This window comes from Vidua macroura, chromosome 1 (genome assembly GCF_024509145.1).
Source record: "Vidua macroura isolate BioBank_ID:100142 chromosome 1, ASM2450914v1, whole genome shotgun sequence".
In the NCBI taxonomy this organism is placed as follows: Eukaryota; Metazoa; Chordata; class Aves; order Passeriformes; family Viduidae; genus Vidua; species Vidua macroura.
This window is the reverse complement of record NC_071571.1, coordinates 60631486-60651380: the sequence shown is the minus strand read 5'-3', so window position 1 is coordinate 60651380 and position 19895 is coordinate 60631486. Positions and strand designations below refer to the sequence as shown.

At 40.2% G+C, this 19895-nt stretch overlaps 1 protein-coding gene across 3 annotated transcripts in view; it reads left to right on the top strand.

Annotated features, from left to right (window-relative positions):
• The window catches only part of ATP9B (ATPase phospholipid transporting 9B (putative)), a 169112-nt gene that overhangs the window by 59540 nt on the left and 89677 nt on the right, over window positions 1-19895 (top strand). For all 3 annotated transcript variants that reach the window (XM_053974312.1, XM_053974302.1, XM_053974321.1), the window contains 2 exons: window positions 3876-3970; window positions 15101-15181. In XM_053974312.1, the coding sequence (XP_053830287.1) occupies window positions 3876-3970; window positions 15101-15181 (176 nt within the window). The remainder of the gene's footprint in view (window positions 1-3875; window positions 3971-15100; window positions 15182-19895) is intronic.

Below are 19895 nucleotides of genomic sequence, written 5' to 3'. Positions count from 1 at the left end.
GCATGTGCACATGTACACCATTCCCAAAAGCATTTGACACGTACATGTCCTTCAGATATTATCTGATTGAAGCCTTAAGTCCAGCACACACTAAGTAGAATTGTTCCTCTTTACTCTGTATTAACAATAGATAGTTTGTTTGACAAATCTAGACAAGGCATATCATGGCCCTAGATTGGTGCCATCATAAATGAACTTTTTTATCTCTATTTCAAAACACCATAAAAGCTACTGAAGTAAACATTATTTTTCTTCAATATTCTACTAGCACACAAAATAGCTTTAAAAATATATTTTTATCCATCATATCTCAAAAAACATAAATAAGAAATCTGTTAATAATTACCAATGTATCCTTATAATGTGAAATGTGAAATTAGTTTTTCAAGTTCTTAAAATTATTTAATCCTTTGTAGTGAAGAGCAGTTTTTCCATGGAAAAGCAACCTTAGGGTAAATTCTGGACAGAACTCAAATACTTGAGCTCCTGCTAAACCACCAAACAGAATTGTAAAACCAGAACCTTTCTAGTCCCAGGACTTTCCTAAGCATTCAAGTTGCAAAGTTTCAACTGAAACGGTTTCAAAAATTAGTTTAGTTGCTACTTGGGCAGCACCTTGCATGCACTTGCTGTGCATTGATTTCTGCCTGTCTTCATCTGATTAGGCTAAATTAGTATTACATATTTGTAAATTAGTTTAAATGTGCTCATGAAATTTGCAACATTTTTGATAAATGATTAATCTATATAGGCCCAGTGTAATTTCCTTGAATCAGCCTTAAATTCTAATTCAGGTAATTCCAAAATTTTCACTTGAATGATAGAAATAAGTCAGATGTTCACAATGTACAACTTCGTCTATTAATTTTGAAGAACTGTATAGTTATGGGAAATGAGCATCTGACTGCTTCACTATATAAGGTAGAAATTTTAACTTTGTGCATTCTTCTTTATATGTAGCCTTACGAAAATGTCTCATGTTCAATGTGTAATTAAATTTTTCTTTTTTAGTATTTTCTTTTTGTAAACAGCTACTTTTGATTGGTAAATGCTTAAAATACTTAATTGCATTTCCTTAAATGCCTCATTTTTAAAAGCAGCACAAACTTAAAAAAAAATTCATTCTTTGTGTGCTGTAAAATAATTGTCAGGTTCAAGAGTTATTTCTGTATTCAGAACGAATAGCAACTCCTGATATGTATAGATGATTTGGGTATTTTTTTTTTTCCTGGCAAGTCATATTCAGGTTAGAAATGTAGGAGACTTTTCACACTGTCCTAAAGCATTCTGTGAAATATGTAACACAATTTTTACAGTTTTTTGGGTGAGCTTTTTGGTTTTAATTTTGTTACTGGGGGAGAAGGGTGCAATGCTTCCAAGCATTTTAAAATGGAAAAAGGAAAATACTTTTTTTTTTCCAAAGGAGTTTGATTTTTAGAAGTTTTATGCACTGCTGACTCAAATACCCCTCAAAGGTAAAGTATGTGTGATTTCCACACAATACACGGTAAGGAAATACAGAGTTTAGTTTTACAAAAATTCAAGGTTTTTGATAGGGGTGAAGAGTTCTTTTTTATACTTTCTAATTACATATTTAATCTTCCATGTTTATAACTTAGTTAAGCCAGGTTACCTTAGAGAATAGTTAAAATTACTTAGTCAAATCTAATGTAATATTTGAGGTGGAAAAGAGGATTGTATTGTTTTGGTTTTGCTTTTGTGATCACTATTGAAAGCTGACTTGGCAGAAAGCAGTCCCTTTTTCTGGATAAAAAGGAAACAGGCTATGAGATAAGTTACTGATGAAATTAACTGCTGAAGTGAAGAGGAAATGCAGCTGGCCAATACATGTCATAGTATGAGCTCTATTAAATTAATATATGTGCAGTCAACCATTCACAACAGCCACACTGGTCTTGAACTGCATTGATCGATAGTATAATTCTAAATGAAATTGATGCAAGAGAGCAGCCATTGACAGCAAGGGTAAAGAAAACCATGAAATGTCTTGTACAGGAAAAGTATGATGGAGAGTAGGCTCATCTATGCCATGGATAGAAAATTCAGTGATACAATGGTGTTTCTAGGTGTTCCTAGGTACTACACACTTCATTATAATGCAATGGATGTTGCTGACTATTCTGCTTTATAGTATTTTATTTTAGAAGAAAATTAATAAAGAATTCTGTTAAGAATTTAAAACCAGCTTTTCAAAAACTTCAGAGACAGCTTTGCAGTTTGCATCTCTGAGCTTTGGGTAAAATTTAGCTGTGATAATGTTTTCTGAGAGCTGTCTATATTAACATTTAAAGATTTGTTTATTTGCAATGTGCTTAATATAAATAGAGCTGTTACATGAAAGCTTGTAAGATTCTTTGAAGTCTGTTGTGCAAAAACACTATCTTTTAGTCAGGTAGAATTTCAGGTGGTTTTTCTCTCAAGCATGTCCTTTCAGGCAACTGCTCATCAAACTGCTTAATTTGCAGGCTTTGATGGGTACAACATTAGGTTCTATTAGACTTTACTTACGCCAGAATCCACTTGTCCTATAAAATAATCTCTCGCTTGTTTTATGTTCAGTGGTAGGTACCCTTTCTTGGCATACTGCCTTGACACATTCTAGCAGACTCTCTTCTTGTCTGGAATAAGACTCAAATCTAAACAAACTCCTTTGCAGTGTTTCCTTCCACTTAATTGCTACCACATCACTCCTAGGGGTAAAACTACTTTGTTAGTTTTTATTGGATTGGTTGAAATACAGATGGAACTATGTGTGTGTTTATATAAATGTCTGTTTGTTAAAATTTATTAATAACTTGTAAAATCTATTCTTTGCACACCCAGCAAAGCAGTTAGCACCAGTAACAATAGTTAGCTGTAGTATAAAGGAAATTGTAATTTGTTTAGCTGTAGTATAAAGGAAATTGTAATTACTACTTCAGAAATATTTAAGGCTTCTCTAGTGTAGCAATTGTGAAGAGCTGCTAAAATTTTACCACCTTTGTAAAAGGCTTCAAGCTTAATGGAATGGCAGTTAATTTTGTATTTTTAATAAATTTGCAGTGTTTGTGTGTGGTCTTTTTTGAATCTTACATTAGTAATGTATGTAATACTCCAGACTTGACAATATTCATCAAACTAGGTACAGGGGTGAGGGTAGGCTCTGCAGCGGTTTTCTGTTTCTTCATTCCTGGTCTTCTGTCTGTACAGCACACTGATTCTCTTCAGTGTATATCAGTGTGTACCTTGAATTTCCCTCATATCTTAAAGTACTTTGCATGTGTTGACAGGTTTCTTTAGTCTTGGACCATCGATAGTTGCAGATAATTTAAAAATACTTATTTTAAGTATAATACATTCAGATCCACATGGTTTTGAATGCTGTCCATGTTAAGGACTTATTTAAATTTTTTTTTCAGAGAAACCAGGAGACAATAAGCAATGAAAGTTTGTGATGTCATACCAGCATGGAGAAAAAAAATCACAGTATTCTGTAGTGTTGGAATTGTACAAGTGACAGAATTGCACAAAGAAATGAAATTAAGCCTTTTTCAACTCCAGTTGAAGTTATATCTCTTGATGATAATGTTTGAAAGCCTGTTTAGAAACTTTGAAGAAATCTGTAAAATAGAAGTTACCTCCATTCATAAACAGACATATTGCTAATTTTATTAGCAAAAATGGTGCAGTTGTGTGATATCTAAAGCATTCCTAGAAGAGAGCACACAGACACTCCAAAATACAAATCCTTTTATATGTTGCACATTTATTTTAAAATGCTGCAAATTGTGTTGTTTTCACTCTTTTACATGTTTTAACCCAAACTGAAATTTTGAAATTGAAATAATAGTTTGATGTCTGTTTATAACTTCAAGGTTCATGTTTCATTCGAACTGACCAGCTGGATGGAGAAACAGACTGGAAACTGAAGGTTGCTGTCAGTTGCACACAAAGATTGCCAGCTTTGGGGGTAAGCATTCTGTTTGCTTTTAAGTTATCTTCTGTGTGTGCATTTATATCTGTTATCCAAAATATTGTTACAGTTACTGTAAATGTTGAAAACTACCTGTTACTGGAACCTTAGTTTTTACAATAAATAAGACACAAATATTCCTGGATTTGCATTGAAAAGAAACTGAGTCAGACCTAGATTTTTATCTTTCAACCTAGTGGTTGTCATTGTTGTCCACACAGAGATTCACACTCTCCAGAAGCAAGTCACAGTTACAGTGTTTTCAACCACATGTTAGACTGCAAGTACAAATTATTCTAGTCTCAGGAAACATTGCTTTAATCGCTTACTTGTGAGCTTGGGAAACAATAGTCTGCTCCTGGAAAGTGAAGTGCTTTTTGTTGTCACCATTCTTTCTAGTCCAACTAGGTGCAATGTGCCAGTTCTTGCAAGCAGGACTCTCTAAGAGTGGGTATTTTTTGAGTGCATACATGTGTCATCTCACAAGTAGATCTAAAATCATGAAAAGGAACACAGGTGTGTGTGGCTTTTGTTCTTCTCGCAGCAGTCTTGGGCAGCTGGGGCGCCCGGCTAGGCTCTGCCTTTTGGTGAGACTGAAGCTGCCGTGGGCACAGAGGCTCTAGGGCTGAGCACTCCGGCATGGGTAATGCAGCTTTCGTAGCCGTACGCTGAGAGGAGGCAGAGGGACAAGAGAAGGCACACCTTGCCTGCATGGCTGAGAACATTTATTTCCCACGTGGCCGCTGCGGTGGCTGGGGTGGCTGTTCCCAGGTCGCGCGTGAGGACAAAATGGCTATTGAACAGTGGAGGCATTGGGTTAAATAGGGGGCGGGCAGACAGGGGCGGAAGCCCCCCTCGCCCAATGGGAACAGACGACAGGGGAGTGATGTGGATCACGGCAACCTACGGGAACATAACAGAGGTGGGTAGAGTGTTCTGGGACAAATAGGATTGCAAGGATGGGGTGACTGACACAGAACTTTCAGGAAGAATTCGGGCGTGGCTACAAGATGGACATGCAAAAGCTCCTATGGTAGACAACCTGGAGCGAATCATTGTGAGGGGAAAATGGGGGTACAGAGAGCCAACTAACTAACATTTATTAAAACCCCTAACTGAACCAACCCCGCATTCAACATCTCCCTGTTTTTTATTAAATAAAAAAGACAGCTGTTTGAACTTATTCACTGCTCGTGCGGTTGCTTCCCCAGTCAGTCTCTTCTGCTGCGACAGCAACGGCTGCCTTTGCAGATGGAGAGGGCTTGGAGATGGTGGCGGAGCTGATTCCTTCCTGAGTGCTTGGGGATAGGGAAACTAGGAAAAAACTACTTTATCGTAAACAAATGAACTGGGAACATAAACAGACTCATGTGACTGAAAGGATTTTCTCTTTGGCTTTGGGGAAGTTTTTAAAGAGATGTGGAATCTCCCTCCTCCTTGCGGCATCTGCGATTGAATGCAACCCCCTGGCTAGTGGGATCATCTGTTGCACTCACAGGCACACTATCATTTTGACTTACTGCTTGCGCTATATGATAAATCATGGCTCCCCTTGCGGCGCCGCAATCTGCCTCAGTTTTGTCCGCACGTGAGGCAGATTCGCAGATTCCCCCTCTAATTTTCTTGAAAGGTGGGGTCCCCTTCCCCTCCCCCCCTCCCACTGCCCCTGGTGGTGCAGTCCCTAAAAATGGACATTGAATAAGAAAATGTCCCTCCCAATCGCAGTGGAAGCACCAGTGCTTAGATGGAGACTGCCTTGGAACAAAGTTCTTTGAAGGCGCAGCAGCTGGGGCGACCAGCTGCTTTTTCGGGGATCTCTTCTATCTCGAGCTGTGTTTTGGCATTCCTGGGTGCTACTTCTAGGACAAACTTGTTCTGGAGCTCTGATCCCTCTACATGCCTCTCATCTGCTGCTTTGACCCGATCCACGAAATCTGCAAAAGGCTCAACCACAGATAAAAACAGCTGCCCTATTTCACAACCCCCCCTCCCCCCTGCTCCCTGGGGACTGGGAGAACGTGGAGGCGGGGTGTGGGGAACAGGATGGGGGCTGTCCCCTTCCTGAGACAGCGGGGCGGAGACAACAGAGCCCTCCCTGGTGGGAGAGGGCGGGGCCGATGACGTGGCCGGTAGAACATGCAAAGGACAGGAGGGAACGCCCACACGAGGAGGAGCAGGGGGAGGGGGAGCAACCCAATATCTCGGGAGGGGTGGCACCCACGCCCACAGGGAAGCAGGAGGGGTTTGGGTCAATGGCGCGAACAAAGGGAACAATGGGAACAAAGGGATTGTGGGAAGAAGAAGCACCCGCCGGCACCCGCCCTCCATTTTGTGAAGACAAAGGCACCGCAGTTTCCCGCCACGAGGTTGGCAGGGCTTCTTCAGGGGAACAAAGGAAAGGGTTTAGGGAAACAGAACTGCATGGGGTTGTGACAAAACTGGGATTTTCAACTGGGAAAAAGGGATTGGAATGAGGGTTTGGGGTCGGGACCTCAGTGGCGTGGCCAATGCCACTAAGGCAGGGATGCTGGGGGGGCTCAGGGAAGCCAGGAACACAGTCCGCGTTCTGGGAGCTGTCCTGCACCTTTGAATGGCGGAGTACTGCTCCCTGCCACCCAGTTTAGGGGAAGAAGGGGAAGGAAAGGAGGGTAGGAAAATGGGTTCAGGGTTAACTGGGGTTTCACTCGGCGGCCGCGCCTCCCCCCCGCCCCCGTTCACGTCCCATGCGCTCTTCGTTCTAACAACTTCCTGGATTAGCAAATACTGCCTAATAAAGCTATCTTTGATGGAGGAATCCCTGTGTTCGATTCTCTGTGTTAATTTCGCGCCCACACGTTTCCAAAATTCCTTTTTCCTAACATCTTCCGCAGAGACACTAGGGAAAGCATGGCACAACCACCAAACGAAATTTTTAACTGAACTTTTGGGGACACCACCACCCTTCACCTTCAGGATTTCCTTAACTTGCATATAAAATTCTCTCTGCTGGGAGGTTAGCATGGCCCCCATGATACCCACCCACATGATCCCACCCTTAGCTGCAGGAAAAGCAGATAAAAAAGAAAAAAGGGCGAAGTCCACCAGTGGCTGCCACTCGCGCTGTGCACTCTGCGTCCCCTACCCTTGTGATCATGGCTAGCCCACCCCAGTGAAGGTGGTTTTCAGCCGGGTCCGTCCCAGCCACTGAATACTCACCAAACCGGCGTCTTCGGAAACACGAACTGCAGCCGAGGTCCTCACTCTCGGAAGCGACTCCCCTTCATCGCTCTCAACTGTGGGAAGTTACGCTTCCCTCCCTCACGGGGACAGCAGGACAAAATTCTGCATGCTCTCCTTTGAGGGTGATGGAGTTTTCACTGACTTACTTCATGGAGCCACGCTCCAGTTTTCAGTCCGGCGTTAGGCATTCTCCTGCTCGGAGACGGCGGCTTGGCTCACAGCTCGGTGGCGGCGCATCTCTCTGTGCGGCTCCAGAGCGCGTGACGGTGAACTCCACCTGCATCAGCTACATTGCTGGTTGCCCCACAGCTTGGCTGTTGGTTGCCGCTCACGGCCTGGGCTCCACTGTTGGGCGCCACTCGCAGCTCTGGCCCCAGTGTTGGACACTACTTGCGGCTTTTGTTCTTCTCGCTCCGGTCACGGGCAGCTGGGGCGCCCGGCTAGGCTCTGCCTTTTGGTGAGACTGAAGCTGCTGCGTGCACAGAGGCCCTAGGGCTGAGCACTCCGGCATGGGTAATGCAGCTTTCGTAGCCGTACGCTGAGAGGAGGCAGAGGGACGAGAGAAGGCACACCTTGCCTGCATGGCTGAGAACATTTATTTCCCACGTGGCCGCTGCGGTGGCTGGGGTGGCTGTTCCCAGGTCGCGCGTGAGGACAAAATGGCTATTGAACAGTGGAGGCATTGGGTTAAATAGGGGGCGGGCAGACAGGGGCGGAAGCCCCCCTCGCCCAATGGGAACAGACGACAGGGGAGTGATGTGGATCACGGCAACCTACGGGAACATAACAGAGGTGGGTAGAGTGTTCTGGGACAAATAGGATTGCAAGAATGGGGTGACTGACACAGAACTTTCAGGAAGAATTCGGGCGTGGCTACAAGATGGACATGCAAAAGCTCCTATGGTAGACAACCTGGAGCGAATCATTGTGAGGGGAAAATGAGGGTACAGAGAGCCAACTAACTAACATTTATTAAAACCCCTAACTGAACCAACCCCGCATACAACAGGTGTGTGTGCGTATCTATATATACACATCCAAAATAGCCACATATCTACAAATGTAAATGTAAAATTGTCTAAATGTCTCCCTTACAGGAAGCTGAATTGTTTCCCTTGTACTGGGAAGGCTTTCTGTTATACCAGTGAGTTGGCTTGGAATTAGGAGACGTCCTAAACATACTCAAGTGACAAGCTTGTGAAAATGTACCTCTATAGAATTTCTAATGTTTTCACACTAAATCTTTTAGGTGTTTTATTAAAGGCAAATATACCTTAAGAAGACTGTTCATATTCCATCTCAATGAGCTGTAGGTGATAACCTGAGTTGTATTTTAAGTGTGGTTAATCAGGAGCTGCTTCCACTTAACAGACCTTTCCTGGCTTTTTCCACCTTTCACACCAGCAGCATATGAAAACCACAAGCAGTTGATGTGCCTCTACCCTCTCTCACACCACTCAGTTATTGGTGCTTACCAGGTGCTAGACAAGGCTTTGTCTGCATAAGCTGGCATTTCATCCTGAAGTGACTGACACTGGGTGTAATATTTCCTGCCAACTAAACTAAAATACTTCCAATTTTTTCTACTATGGGGTTTGGACAAGCCACTTACACTTGGTGGTTCTTCATTGAGCTCACTTTAAATGGCTGCTTCCAGCAAGACTTAGACTGTTTGGAGTGCTCATGTCATATATCTGCTTCGCTCCTAAGCCCCATCTATCTATGACTTACTTTGGTGGACTGGTAGCCTAATGCATCCAAACGTAAATGGTTTTCAGGGGATTCTCATATCAGTCACAAAAAATGATGCTCAGTGCCCATCGCAGAATATCATTTCCATTCCTGTGGAAAAAGCACATTGATAATTCTTAGATTTCTGCAAAGATGCTTTTACCTTTACTCAAATTACAGTGATATGCAGGAGTGTCAGTCATGTAAAGAAACTCTGTGGATAGACAACTTCAGAAACTGGTATGGAAGTCTAAGCAGGCTATGAATATCAAACTAATAAAAAATAGCATTATGAAATTATTCTACTGTCAGCTTAATTTTTGTGCTTTATAATAGAGCTGTAAGCTATATTTGTATCTGGGCCCTACAGGAAGTAAAAATGCAGTGTTCAGAATTATTTTGTTATAGTTACATAGTCAGGTTCCTTTCTTGTATAGAATACCAGGCAGATTGTGCAGCGACCTGGCCAGCTGCTGTGTCCGGCAGTGCAGCCCAAGCGCCAGTGCGTGCCTGAAGCGGCTGTGGGGTGCTTGGGGCTCCCAGCGTGCCCACTCCAAACCCTGCCCTGAGCGCCGTGGGGCCCGGGCTGCCCTTGCCGCCTGCCGGGTCTTGGCCCTCCCAGCTCGGGAGTTCAGCAGGGCAGCACAGTGCTTGACTCCCAAGGTTAAATCCTTATGGTCATGGGATGAGCCGGCATCCGACTGCTTCTCCCCAGCAGAGCCCGTGCCAACCAGGGCAGCGGGGTTCTGTCCCTGCGGCTCTGCTCTCTCTGCCCCTGGGCTGATGTTTCAGGGTGTTACCGGATGGATCGCATTATTCCAGCCAGCCTCTGCCTGCAGTAGCCTCCAGAGACTCATCACACATCCCTGCCACAGTGGCTTCTCCATGTGTTCGTAATGTTCTTTCAAAACTGAGACTTACAGTTCATACTTCCATATTGAAATATATTTTTAATAATTAAAAAATACAATTTATGGAAGTTGAACATAAAATAGACTATGAACAGTTAGCTCTTGTGTTGGATAGAATAAACTTTCCATAATTGTCACTCATTTTGATTTCTTTAGTTGTAAAAACATAGTCATTAAAATTGGAAAAGACCTCTAAGATTGTTGAATCTGGTGAATAGCTCCACTGTGTTCACCACTAAACTGTGTACCCAAGTGCCACATCCATATGCCTTTTGCACACTTCCAGGGATTGTGATTGCACCATTTCCCTTGACAACCTGTTTCAATGCCTGACCACTCTTTACAAGAAGAAATTTTTTCTAAGATCTAATCTATAACTCCTCTGGAGCTCTGCTCCTGTCACTTGTTACCTGGGAGAAGAGTCCAATCCCCACCTCACTACAACCTCCTTTCAGGTAGGAGAGTGAGTATCTTGTGTTGGCATGAGCTGTCAGCCGTGTCACCAGAACAGCACTGTAATCCTACCCACTGTGATATCCAGAACAAACAAACCTGCAGACCTTCAGAGCTTTTCTTCAAGAACAGGTGATACCACCAAGATGATCGGTACAGATTTTGTTGTCTTGCTAAAGAACTTAATGTGATCAGAGAATTAAAATTTCAGCAAGTCTATTAATGATGGCTGATCAGCAAATATGGTAACACCTGGATTAGGTTTCTTGTAGTTTCATAGTTATAGGTGGGACAGTTCTGGCAATACACAAGTTCGGAGGCATTCTTCTCTAGCTTGTGTGATCAGCTATATTTATTAACAGCAGGGAGGTCACTGTAATTTTCAATAAATGGTGACATGCTGATTTATATCAGAAGATCCATACAGCAGTAAACATTACCATTTACATTTAATTATTTTTATTGAACCAAAGGCAATTTTATTTGCAATGAACTACATGTTATGATTAAGAATGTATTTTAATGATCTTTAAGTAAGGTGAACAAATATTGCCCTTGACCTAATAGAGATTTTTCTATGTTATTGATAACTGTGGTGATTTCTAAATTGTGAAATGCAAAAGAGAGCATTTTCATTATTTTACCATCACAAAGTCATTTTCTGACTTGCAGTGTAGAAGAATGAAATGCAATCTTCTCAATTATTACTTTAAAGTATGAGATAATTAAATGCATATCAATTTTTAAGAAAAACTCATCTACTGTTATATAATAATATTTTTTATTTGATATTCAAGTCTTTCACATAGTTTTTTTAATCTACAACTCTTACAATCCCCACCCAAATGTGTTTTTTTTTTGTCTTGAGTAAGAAAATAACTGAGATATTTGCCCTTATTACATCCTAAAAGTGATGTAATTTTAGATGTAGAATACTGTTTCCATTGAAGGTATCAATAAAACTATTTGGCTTCAATGAATCAGCCAGTATTTTTCAGACTTATGAAAATAAGTCTTTACTGAAGCTGAGTTTCACAAATCTCCCATCAGTTAAATCATTAATAAAAAGTAGTTGCCTTTTCTAAAAATAATAGAATCAAATCCTTTGTTTAAGGTAATTTCCCTTTCCCCTGCTTTTGTATAAGGGAAAGCAATGACATAACCTAACAAGGTAATTTTTTCTTGCCTAGTGAGCAGAAATTATATTTGCATGTCCCGTTGTTTACAAATCTTGATGTCTTCTTGTTAAAGTCACCCTTAAGATTTCTTTCAAGACATTGAGAGGAGAAATGCACAGCTTCCATACTGGAAAAGCAGCACTTGGTGAAAAAATATCTTTGTATTACAGTAACCTTTCCTGGTTGTTGAATGGCGTTCATAGGAAATTTGTCTTCTGTAACTGTATCATTCTTCAAGTTTTTCTTTCTTTACCTCATATTATAAAACTACTGTTATTTTATTGGCCTGAGAATGGTGTCTAGTTGGAGTATAGAACACTTGGCTACAGCAAATAAGAATCTTTAACTCTTTTCTTTACCCTATCAGAAATCTACTGAGCTCAAGTAATATGCTTTTATGTCTTTCTGCTACTCATGAATGAAATGCCATGGGATAACACCCTAGATTTTGCCCAGAGCATAGGTTTTTTAAATTTTACAAAAAAACCCCCGTGCACTTCTGGAATACTATGCCAGTTCTAGCTTGTAGCATTTCAGAGTAATGCCAATAATGTGCAGATCTCTGTTTTTCACAAAGATAAGTAAGTTTGTTTCATAGCTGAAATTCAAAAAGGAAAAAAAAAGAAAACACAAGTTTAGGTGTTAAATCAGAAATACAAAAGGGGAACTAAAGCATTAAAAGACACCAAAGGAGTGTAGATAGGTAGACAGGAATTTTTACATCTGAAATGTAACAAAGGAGAAGATCACATTAGAAAAAGTAGATTAGAAACAAGGAAAATATATTACTGTACAAATGCCAATTGACTTTAAAAGGTGGATATTTCTACTTTCTTTTCATTTAATTTTGCTTCCCACTAAGGCATTCTTTGAAAAGAGAGAAGTTGACGCATTTCACTAGCAGTTTTTATTGTGTATATGAACATGTGTGTGGTATTAGTTTTCTTCTGTGTTATCCCCTACTGAGAGACTCTTTATTTTTCTTTGCATAATAAAGCACATAGTAGCTTAGATTAGCTAAATTGTAGGTGATAACAGATTTGAGAGAAGTGAATGATGAAGATATAGGACACCACATGTGTATTAGTTTCATATGAATTATTTCTTGTGAACCCGTTGAAAGTAGGTTGGAAGAGCAAGGGTGCAATGAATGAACTTAGTGTGATAGGCTTCAATAAATGTCTAATGGTTTAAGATAAAGGTAAGTTGTGACATTCAGTGTTTAAATTTCATTAATGTTTTAAAAAGCATATGAAATATAAAGTGTGTGTGTTTTTTGCAAGCTATGAGAGATTTCCTGTCTGCATAATATAAACACAATTCATTATTTATAGAACTACACATTTTTAAAGTCAAACATATTTCATAAATGTACATTAGATTTTAAGAAAACATTCATTTTGATAAGGAAAAGCAAAAATATAGTGATATTCATCAATCCAGCCATTGTATCAGAGAGAATAATGGATATAAAAATGTTGGGCTTTAAGACATTAACACAGGTAGACAATTGCACCTTTAGTTAATTTTTTTACTGTTCAAATTGTGGAACATTCTTACATTCAAAATTACGGGGAAAAAAATAATGGCCTACTTTTAAAAGTAGCATTTGAGCCAAGGTATGGTTATATATCCATGAAAGAGGCTGTAAAATTAATTCTGCTTTGGAGGGCAGCACATTCTAGCTAGCATGAACAGGATATTTTACCCATGTAATTTGGTCCTCAGAGATGGCGTTTGATTAGCCTTTTGCAAGATTCATGTAGTACTAAGGGATGGAGATAACCCAAATAATTAGGTGCTACATAGAGTGGGAAGGTGTACAACCTTGCGTTTGAGCAGAGGCTGGAATTCTCACATCGACTGGGAGTTGGTATCAAGCATCTGCTCCTCTCCAGAGTAGAAATTGAACTGTTGTGTGTTCATGTGAGCATGAATGCTCAACTCCTTTTGAAATCCCTTTGCTGCTGTTGGTTCTTACCACCTAAAAAACACCAAAAATTTCTTTTTTGATTGAAAAATTCCTTTTCTATCAGGGTTTTAGTCTGTAGTATTTTTTTCTGTGGAAGGTGGATGTTTGAGAACAATTATTTGATGAAATAATTGTTTCACAATTTTAAGGTGAACTGCGGCGTGGGTTTTTGCTCTCCCCGGCCGCACGCGGCTCTTGGGAGCCCGGCTGTGGCGTAGCTTCCACGTGCTGCCGGGGTTTGCTGCCGCGGGTTCCCGGACACGGCTCCGTGTCTCGGGTGCGTGGGCTGGCCAACCGCTGTTACCGTGCGCTAGGGACACGGCAAAGAGGAAGGAATTTGTCCATTTACTCCGTGCTTGGCAGGAACGGTTTATTGGTCACGTGGCGCGGTTCGATGGAAAGACGCGACCGCTCCCGTCACTCGCATGGGAGAAAATGGCCTCTGACTGCCGGCGGGATAGGGCTTTATAGAGGGGCGGGGCGAGAGGATCCACGGCCTGCCGCCCAATAGGGGCGGCTGCCGTGGCGGTGACGCCAGCAACAGCGACCAACCAGAGAACCCCGCAGGGGCGGGCGCCGAGCCAGAGCGGGCTGAGCGGGATCGTGTGGCCAGCACGGGGTTTCCCGGGGCCGGACGGCAGGGTGGTTACAGGAGCAGCACAGGGGTAAGAGCCGGCAGCAGGCAACATGGGGGCAGAAACCGCGGGGGGGAACAACGCGGGGGAAACACGGGATTACAGAACTTGACTTATTTTAACATAAATTAAAAACCCTAATCTAAACCCAAACTCCGGGATGCAACAGTGAACCTCCTTGGGCCTCTAGGGACAGCTCTTAAGATCTAACAATCATCAGATTTATTAGGGGTTTTTTTTTCCTTTTGTTTATAGTCTACTGCCATCTACTTATATAGTATATAAATATATTTTGTTTATAGTATACTGCCATGTATATGTCTGCTTATAGAGGCTGCTACTGTACTGTCTTAGGAGTTTCCTATTCTTCTTTGTTTTAGAGTAAGAATATTTGTGGATTGTTTGCTGTCATGAGTAGTGTTACCACATATATTAGACCAAATTTTATCAGATTAGTTTTGATGTATCCCTGAATTTAAACATTCCTGTTGATGTAGCCAGGCTTTCCTGAAGCTGATAGGGTTTTCTTATGGGGTTTTCACTGGGGTGCTGGAGCATTCAAGAACTTGAATCCATTTAATTGTTTCCTTTTGTACTCAGTTGCCTTTGTCCTTGCTGGAAAAGTATTTTTTTCCCAGTTTAATTAAAAAACACAACCAGAAAACAAACCAACCCTTCTCCCTCCCCCACTTTATTTTGAAAAGGACAAATATCTGGGAAATATTTTATGATTACACTATTATTAATTAAAATGGGGCTGTTAAAAGAAAATTAATTAAATACCTATAACTCATAAATGTAAAACAGTTTCATTTTTGAACTATCATAACATTTAGGATATCAACTTGAAACTGATTCTTCTATAGTAAGATATACTAGAAAAAAACACCATGTTTCTTAGATGGGTAAAAGTTGTGTGAGCTTAGTTTGGGGATGGTTGGTGGGGGTCATAAACTGTAGTCTTTACCAGGTCTTCAAAATGCATTATTATATTTAAGTAACAGTAAGTACATTATTCTGTTTTACAGGATCTCTTTTCAATCAATGCTTATGTTTATGCTCAGAAGCCACAGCTGGATATCCACAGTTTTGAGGGTACCTTCACACGGGTAAGAAGTCCATGTAAATACATGTTCTACCTCACTCTTTGATATGTCAGTCCTACATGTAATGTTAACTTTGTATCAGATCTTTCCATGGCTTTACAGCAGTATTTTTTCCTATGTTCCTCCCCTGGCAATACTTCATATAAAAATATCCTGTTAAACATGTATGGCAGAAAACTAATGCATAAGGAATAGCTGAAAAAATCAGAATTGGAGAGTTTAATATTTGTTGATTGACATCACTTTAATATTTTTATGTGAAATTCTTTGTGAACAGTATATTGTTTCTTGGTATCTAATGTATTGTTCATATATGTCAAAAATTGACAAGCTGAATAATAATAGTAGCCTGAGACAATGTATCTGCTAGTTTATGTGCAATAAAATGTGCCTTGTTTAACAGCATTTCTCCTGTACTTCCAAAGTTCAGTTTTCTCAAAAAGTAAAAATAAAACTAAAAGCTACTTACGGGGGCTTTGTATTGAATCTCTTCTCCAGAGAGAATTATATTCAAAACTGATTATGTAAATAACAATGCAATATATTATTGCATTGTTATTTACATAATCAGTTTTGAATATAATTCAATGTTGTATCTGTTGTTTTTAAAAGGTGGCCTGCTAAAGTTGACCTTTTAAAAAAGTGTCCTAATAAGTAGTAATTCTTTTTTTAAAATAGATTTACAGTTTTGTAGCATTATGTGAGCAGATAGTGATTGTTCTGTTTGTTCTAGCCAAACTCAGTGGTGTTAGACTCATTCCTCTTGATGGTTTGTTTCTAAAATAATTTGGGAGAATTAACTGCTGGGGAGGTAAAGAGAAGGGTTTTTATCCGTGAGTCAAATTGTTAATAGATTTTGTTTTGTAGTTGGAATTCCAGTTCACAATTGTAAATACACTAATGAATGAGATATTGCAGTTGCTTGCTCTCGAAGACCAATTTATACCATTTACATAGTCCATGCTGCCTACAAAGTAAATGTCATTTGTTCACACCTTCTAAAGCAGTAAGCAACAATGTTTACTTAAACCTTGTGTTGACCAATTGTCCAAATGAAACTTCTATTAACAGCTGTAAATTAATATTTTTCCTCTCAGTGGCTAAGTGTGTACTTTCCTACATATATATTGAACTCTTGGGAATCTTTTTAACACCTCTGGTATAATATATAATATATATAATTGAGACATTGGGAAATCATCACAGTCATTTGTGTTGTGGATTCTGTTTGTACACGTCATAAGAGCTATACGATTCAAATATCCCAATATGTGTAAATAACTGTGGTGCATTTTAAGGTTTCAGGATTGCATATATGTTTTTTTTAATTCTTGCTTCAGTAGCAAGGATGGTTTAAACTGAACTTCTCTGTAAAGCATCTGAGGGCATTGCCCTCAAATTTGGTTCAGAGTGAATCACACTAGAGATTTTTCAAAGGTTGGGTTTTGTTAGTAGTGTACCTTCTGCATTGTGAAGTGTTGTTTTAGGACACTTGTTTACTGATTTATCTTTCTGGTTTTTGCTGTGAGCCCTTGCTTCTTACAATAAATCAGTTCTTGCATCTAATTTCTATTTTATGTTAAAGCAAAATAAATTAGGGTGCTTAGTGATGCTAATGCATACATTTTTTCTACTTAAGCATTGATGTTCAAAGAATTCTTGCAAGGGTAGGTTGACAGGGTAATAGCACATTGATTTTTTTTTTTCTTTTTTCCCCCATTATGGAGACAGAATACTAACAATGTAAAAGACAAACACAGATAATTTCAAAAAGTGTGCATCCATAAAACAAATGAGAAACTTGGGAGCACAGTGCTAGAGGTTTTATGGGCAAGCAAGATCTAAGTACAAATCTATCCACAAAAAACCTGAAAGCTGATAGAAGATATCTTTTGCAGAACACCTGCATAATCATGTCAGGAGGCATAAAAGCTTTGCTGTACTCTTAGTGATATCTGCCAACTTCACATGAAGTTGTTTTCCATTGTTATCCATAGGTTTTGGTTTGTTTTTCCATGGTTTTCCATAGATTTTGGATATGCAGTCAGTGCATGAAAGTGAGTGCGTGTGCTTGCATGATCATGTCCGGCCCTTAAATAATGGTGTAAATTAATTCATCTCCTCCTTTCACATTTACTAGACAGCCTCTCAAAAAACAATAGATGAGCTAAATTCATTTTTTGGAAATTTATGAGATAGTTTTATTTGTTCTGAGGGCATCATCCAGGTCTTTGCTGAGCTTATTTTTAAATAGTGGTGTGCAGAATAAGGATGTAAACAGATGTAACTACTAGAGTTTCTCTTCTGTCTGATGCTCCTCTGTAGGCTTGATAAATGAGGGAGCAATTTTATCAATGTTGAAAATCTGTAAAAAGACAATAAAAGATAACCATACTTCTTAACCCAACTTGTACCAGTTAGAGCCTAAAGAGTATTCTAGAGTATTACATCAGTATGTATTGGCATAGCCAGTATTATTTAACCTTTGCTTACTTCTGTATAGAATCATGGAAAGTCTCTCTTGCTTTTAACCTTGGCTATCTTTTGTTTAAATTTGGGTTTTTCTTTCACTATTCCCTTAAGAATATTTTCCTTTTATTTCTTCTGTATTGCAGCTCTGTGCTGTTCCCACAGTCTCCTCATGTACTTTGGAAATATATCTTAATTTTTTTAGAAAATGCTATTTTCTAATAGCAATCTTAGAAAGCAAATGCCATTGAGTTTGGTTCAACTACTTTAATAATCTTTTTTTTTTTCCATATGGTACAAAACTATATTGTATAATATATATAATTCTTTACAATATAGCATCTTGTTAGATGCTTAACAAAAACCTATCCTGATGCAAAACCTGGTGCATGTAGCTGTATTCATTTATGAGTAGAATCTCTGACCTGATGCTGATTATACAGATGTTTTCTTGAATATGTCTTGCATTTTAGTAGAGAGAACATTAAATTATTTTTTAAATTCATTTTTGCTGTTAAAGAATTACCTGTTTTGAAGCAATGGTTGTGTTCAATTCAGTCTGGCTTACTTTGATGTTGCCACTGAAGAGAATGGCATTATGATTTGCAAATCCTTTTGACTGCCCTTCCTTTATGCTAGCAGTAACATATATATATAGACAACTTGACTAGGGAGTTAATGTGTGTGGAACCTAATCTCACCTTGTCCAAAACACATCCCAGTAAAAGGAACAGAGCCAGAAAAATTAACTGTGGGATTGAGATGGGGAAGGAATCTCTTTCAGTCATTCAAGTAAATTAAAATTAATTTTAAAAAATTAATTAATTCCACTTTCCTTCAAAAGTTGATGGGAGTTTTTGTACTGCATCCTGTCATGCAGGAACAGAGATAGAAAAGGTCAAAAAGAAGTGGTATACTGGTTCATTCGAGGATTAGGTATTTATTCTCAAAGTCTGTTGCATCCTGGAGTTTGGGTTTAGATTAGGGTTTTTAATTTATGTTAAAATAAGTCAAGTTCTGTAATCCCACGTTTCCCCCGTGTTGTCTCCCCCCGCGGTTTCTGGCCCCATGCTGCCTGCTGCCGGATGTTCCCCCTCTGCTGCTCCTGTAAGCACCCTGCCGTCCGGCCCCGGGAAACCCCGTGCTGGCCACCCCAAGCCACACGATCCCGCTCAGCCCAAGGCTCGGTGCCCGCCCCTGCGGGGTTCTCTGGTCGGTCGTTGTTGCTGGCGTCACCGCCACGGCAGCCGCCCCTATTGGCCGGCAGGCCGTGGATCCTCTCGCCCCGCCCCTCCATAAAATCCTACCCCGCCGGCACCCAGGGGCCATTTTCTCCCATGCGAGTGACGGGAGCGGTCGCGTCCTTCCATCGAACCGCGCCACTTGTTCAATAAACCGTTCCTGCCAAGCACGGAGTAAATGGACAAATTCCTTACCTCTTTACCGGATCCCTAGCGCACGGTAAGAGAGGCTGGCCAGCCCACGTGCCTGAGACACGGAGCCGTGTCCGGGAACTCGCGGCAGCAAACCCCGTCAGCACGTGGAAGCTACGCCACAGCCGGGCTCCCAAGAGCTGCGTGCAGCTGGGGAGAGCGAAAACCCATGCCGCAAAAGACCTCTCTTGTTATTTACAAAAATTTCTGAAAAATTATAGTTTTGAATTTTTTTAAATGACTCCTTGAAATTTGTCATGATCCTTGGTCAGCTGTATTATGAATTCATCAAGGGACTTTATGAAAGTAATAATGAAAGGACTGAGAATGGGTAGTATTCAATTTTTGTTTCACTGATCATCTTTCCTTTCTCTCTGCACATGCAAGAGCTGCAGACTAATTTCCGAAAAGAAACTATAGACAATTTAAACCTCTATGATCAATGCTGCTCACAGATTAAAAAACTGAGCCTGAATATGAAGCTTGAATATAATACTGAACTGCGCTATTCTGGTAATTAATTTAATGCAGAACTCAAAAGACCAAGAAACATGCAGCTGCCAAATGAAATTCAACCCAGCAGACCTTAAGTGGAAACTTTGTCAGCTGGACAAAGAAGCCCTTGTATGTCAAATTTCTTCTACAAGAATGAGTGATGGCTTTTATTTAACCCGAAACATACATTGTTCTGTTAGTGTTAGAAAATTTGCAGAAATTTCTCCTTAACATAGGTCTGGTCTCACCCAGGAAATGCAGTTCTTGTCCTTCCCTGCTTCATCTATCCCTACCATCTCTCTAGAATTACAAATAAAAAT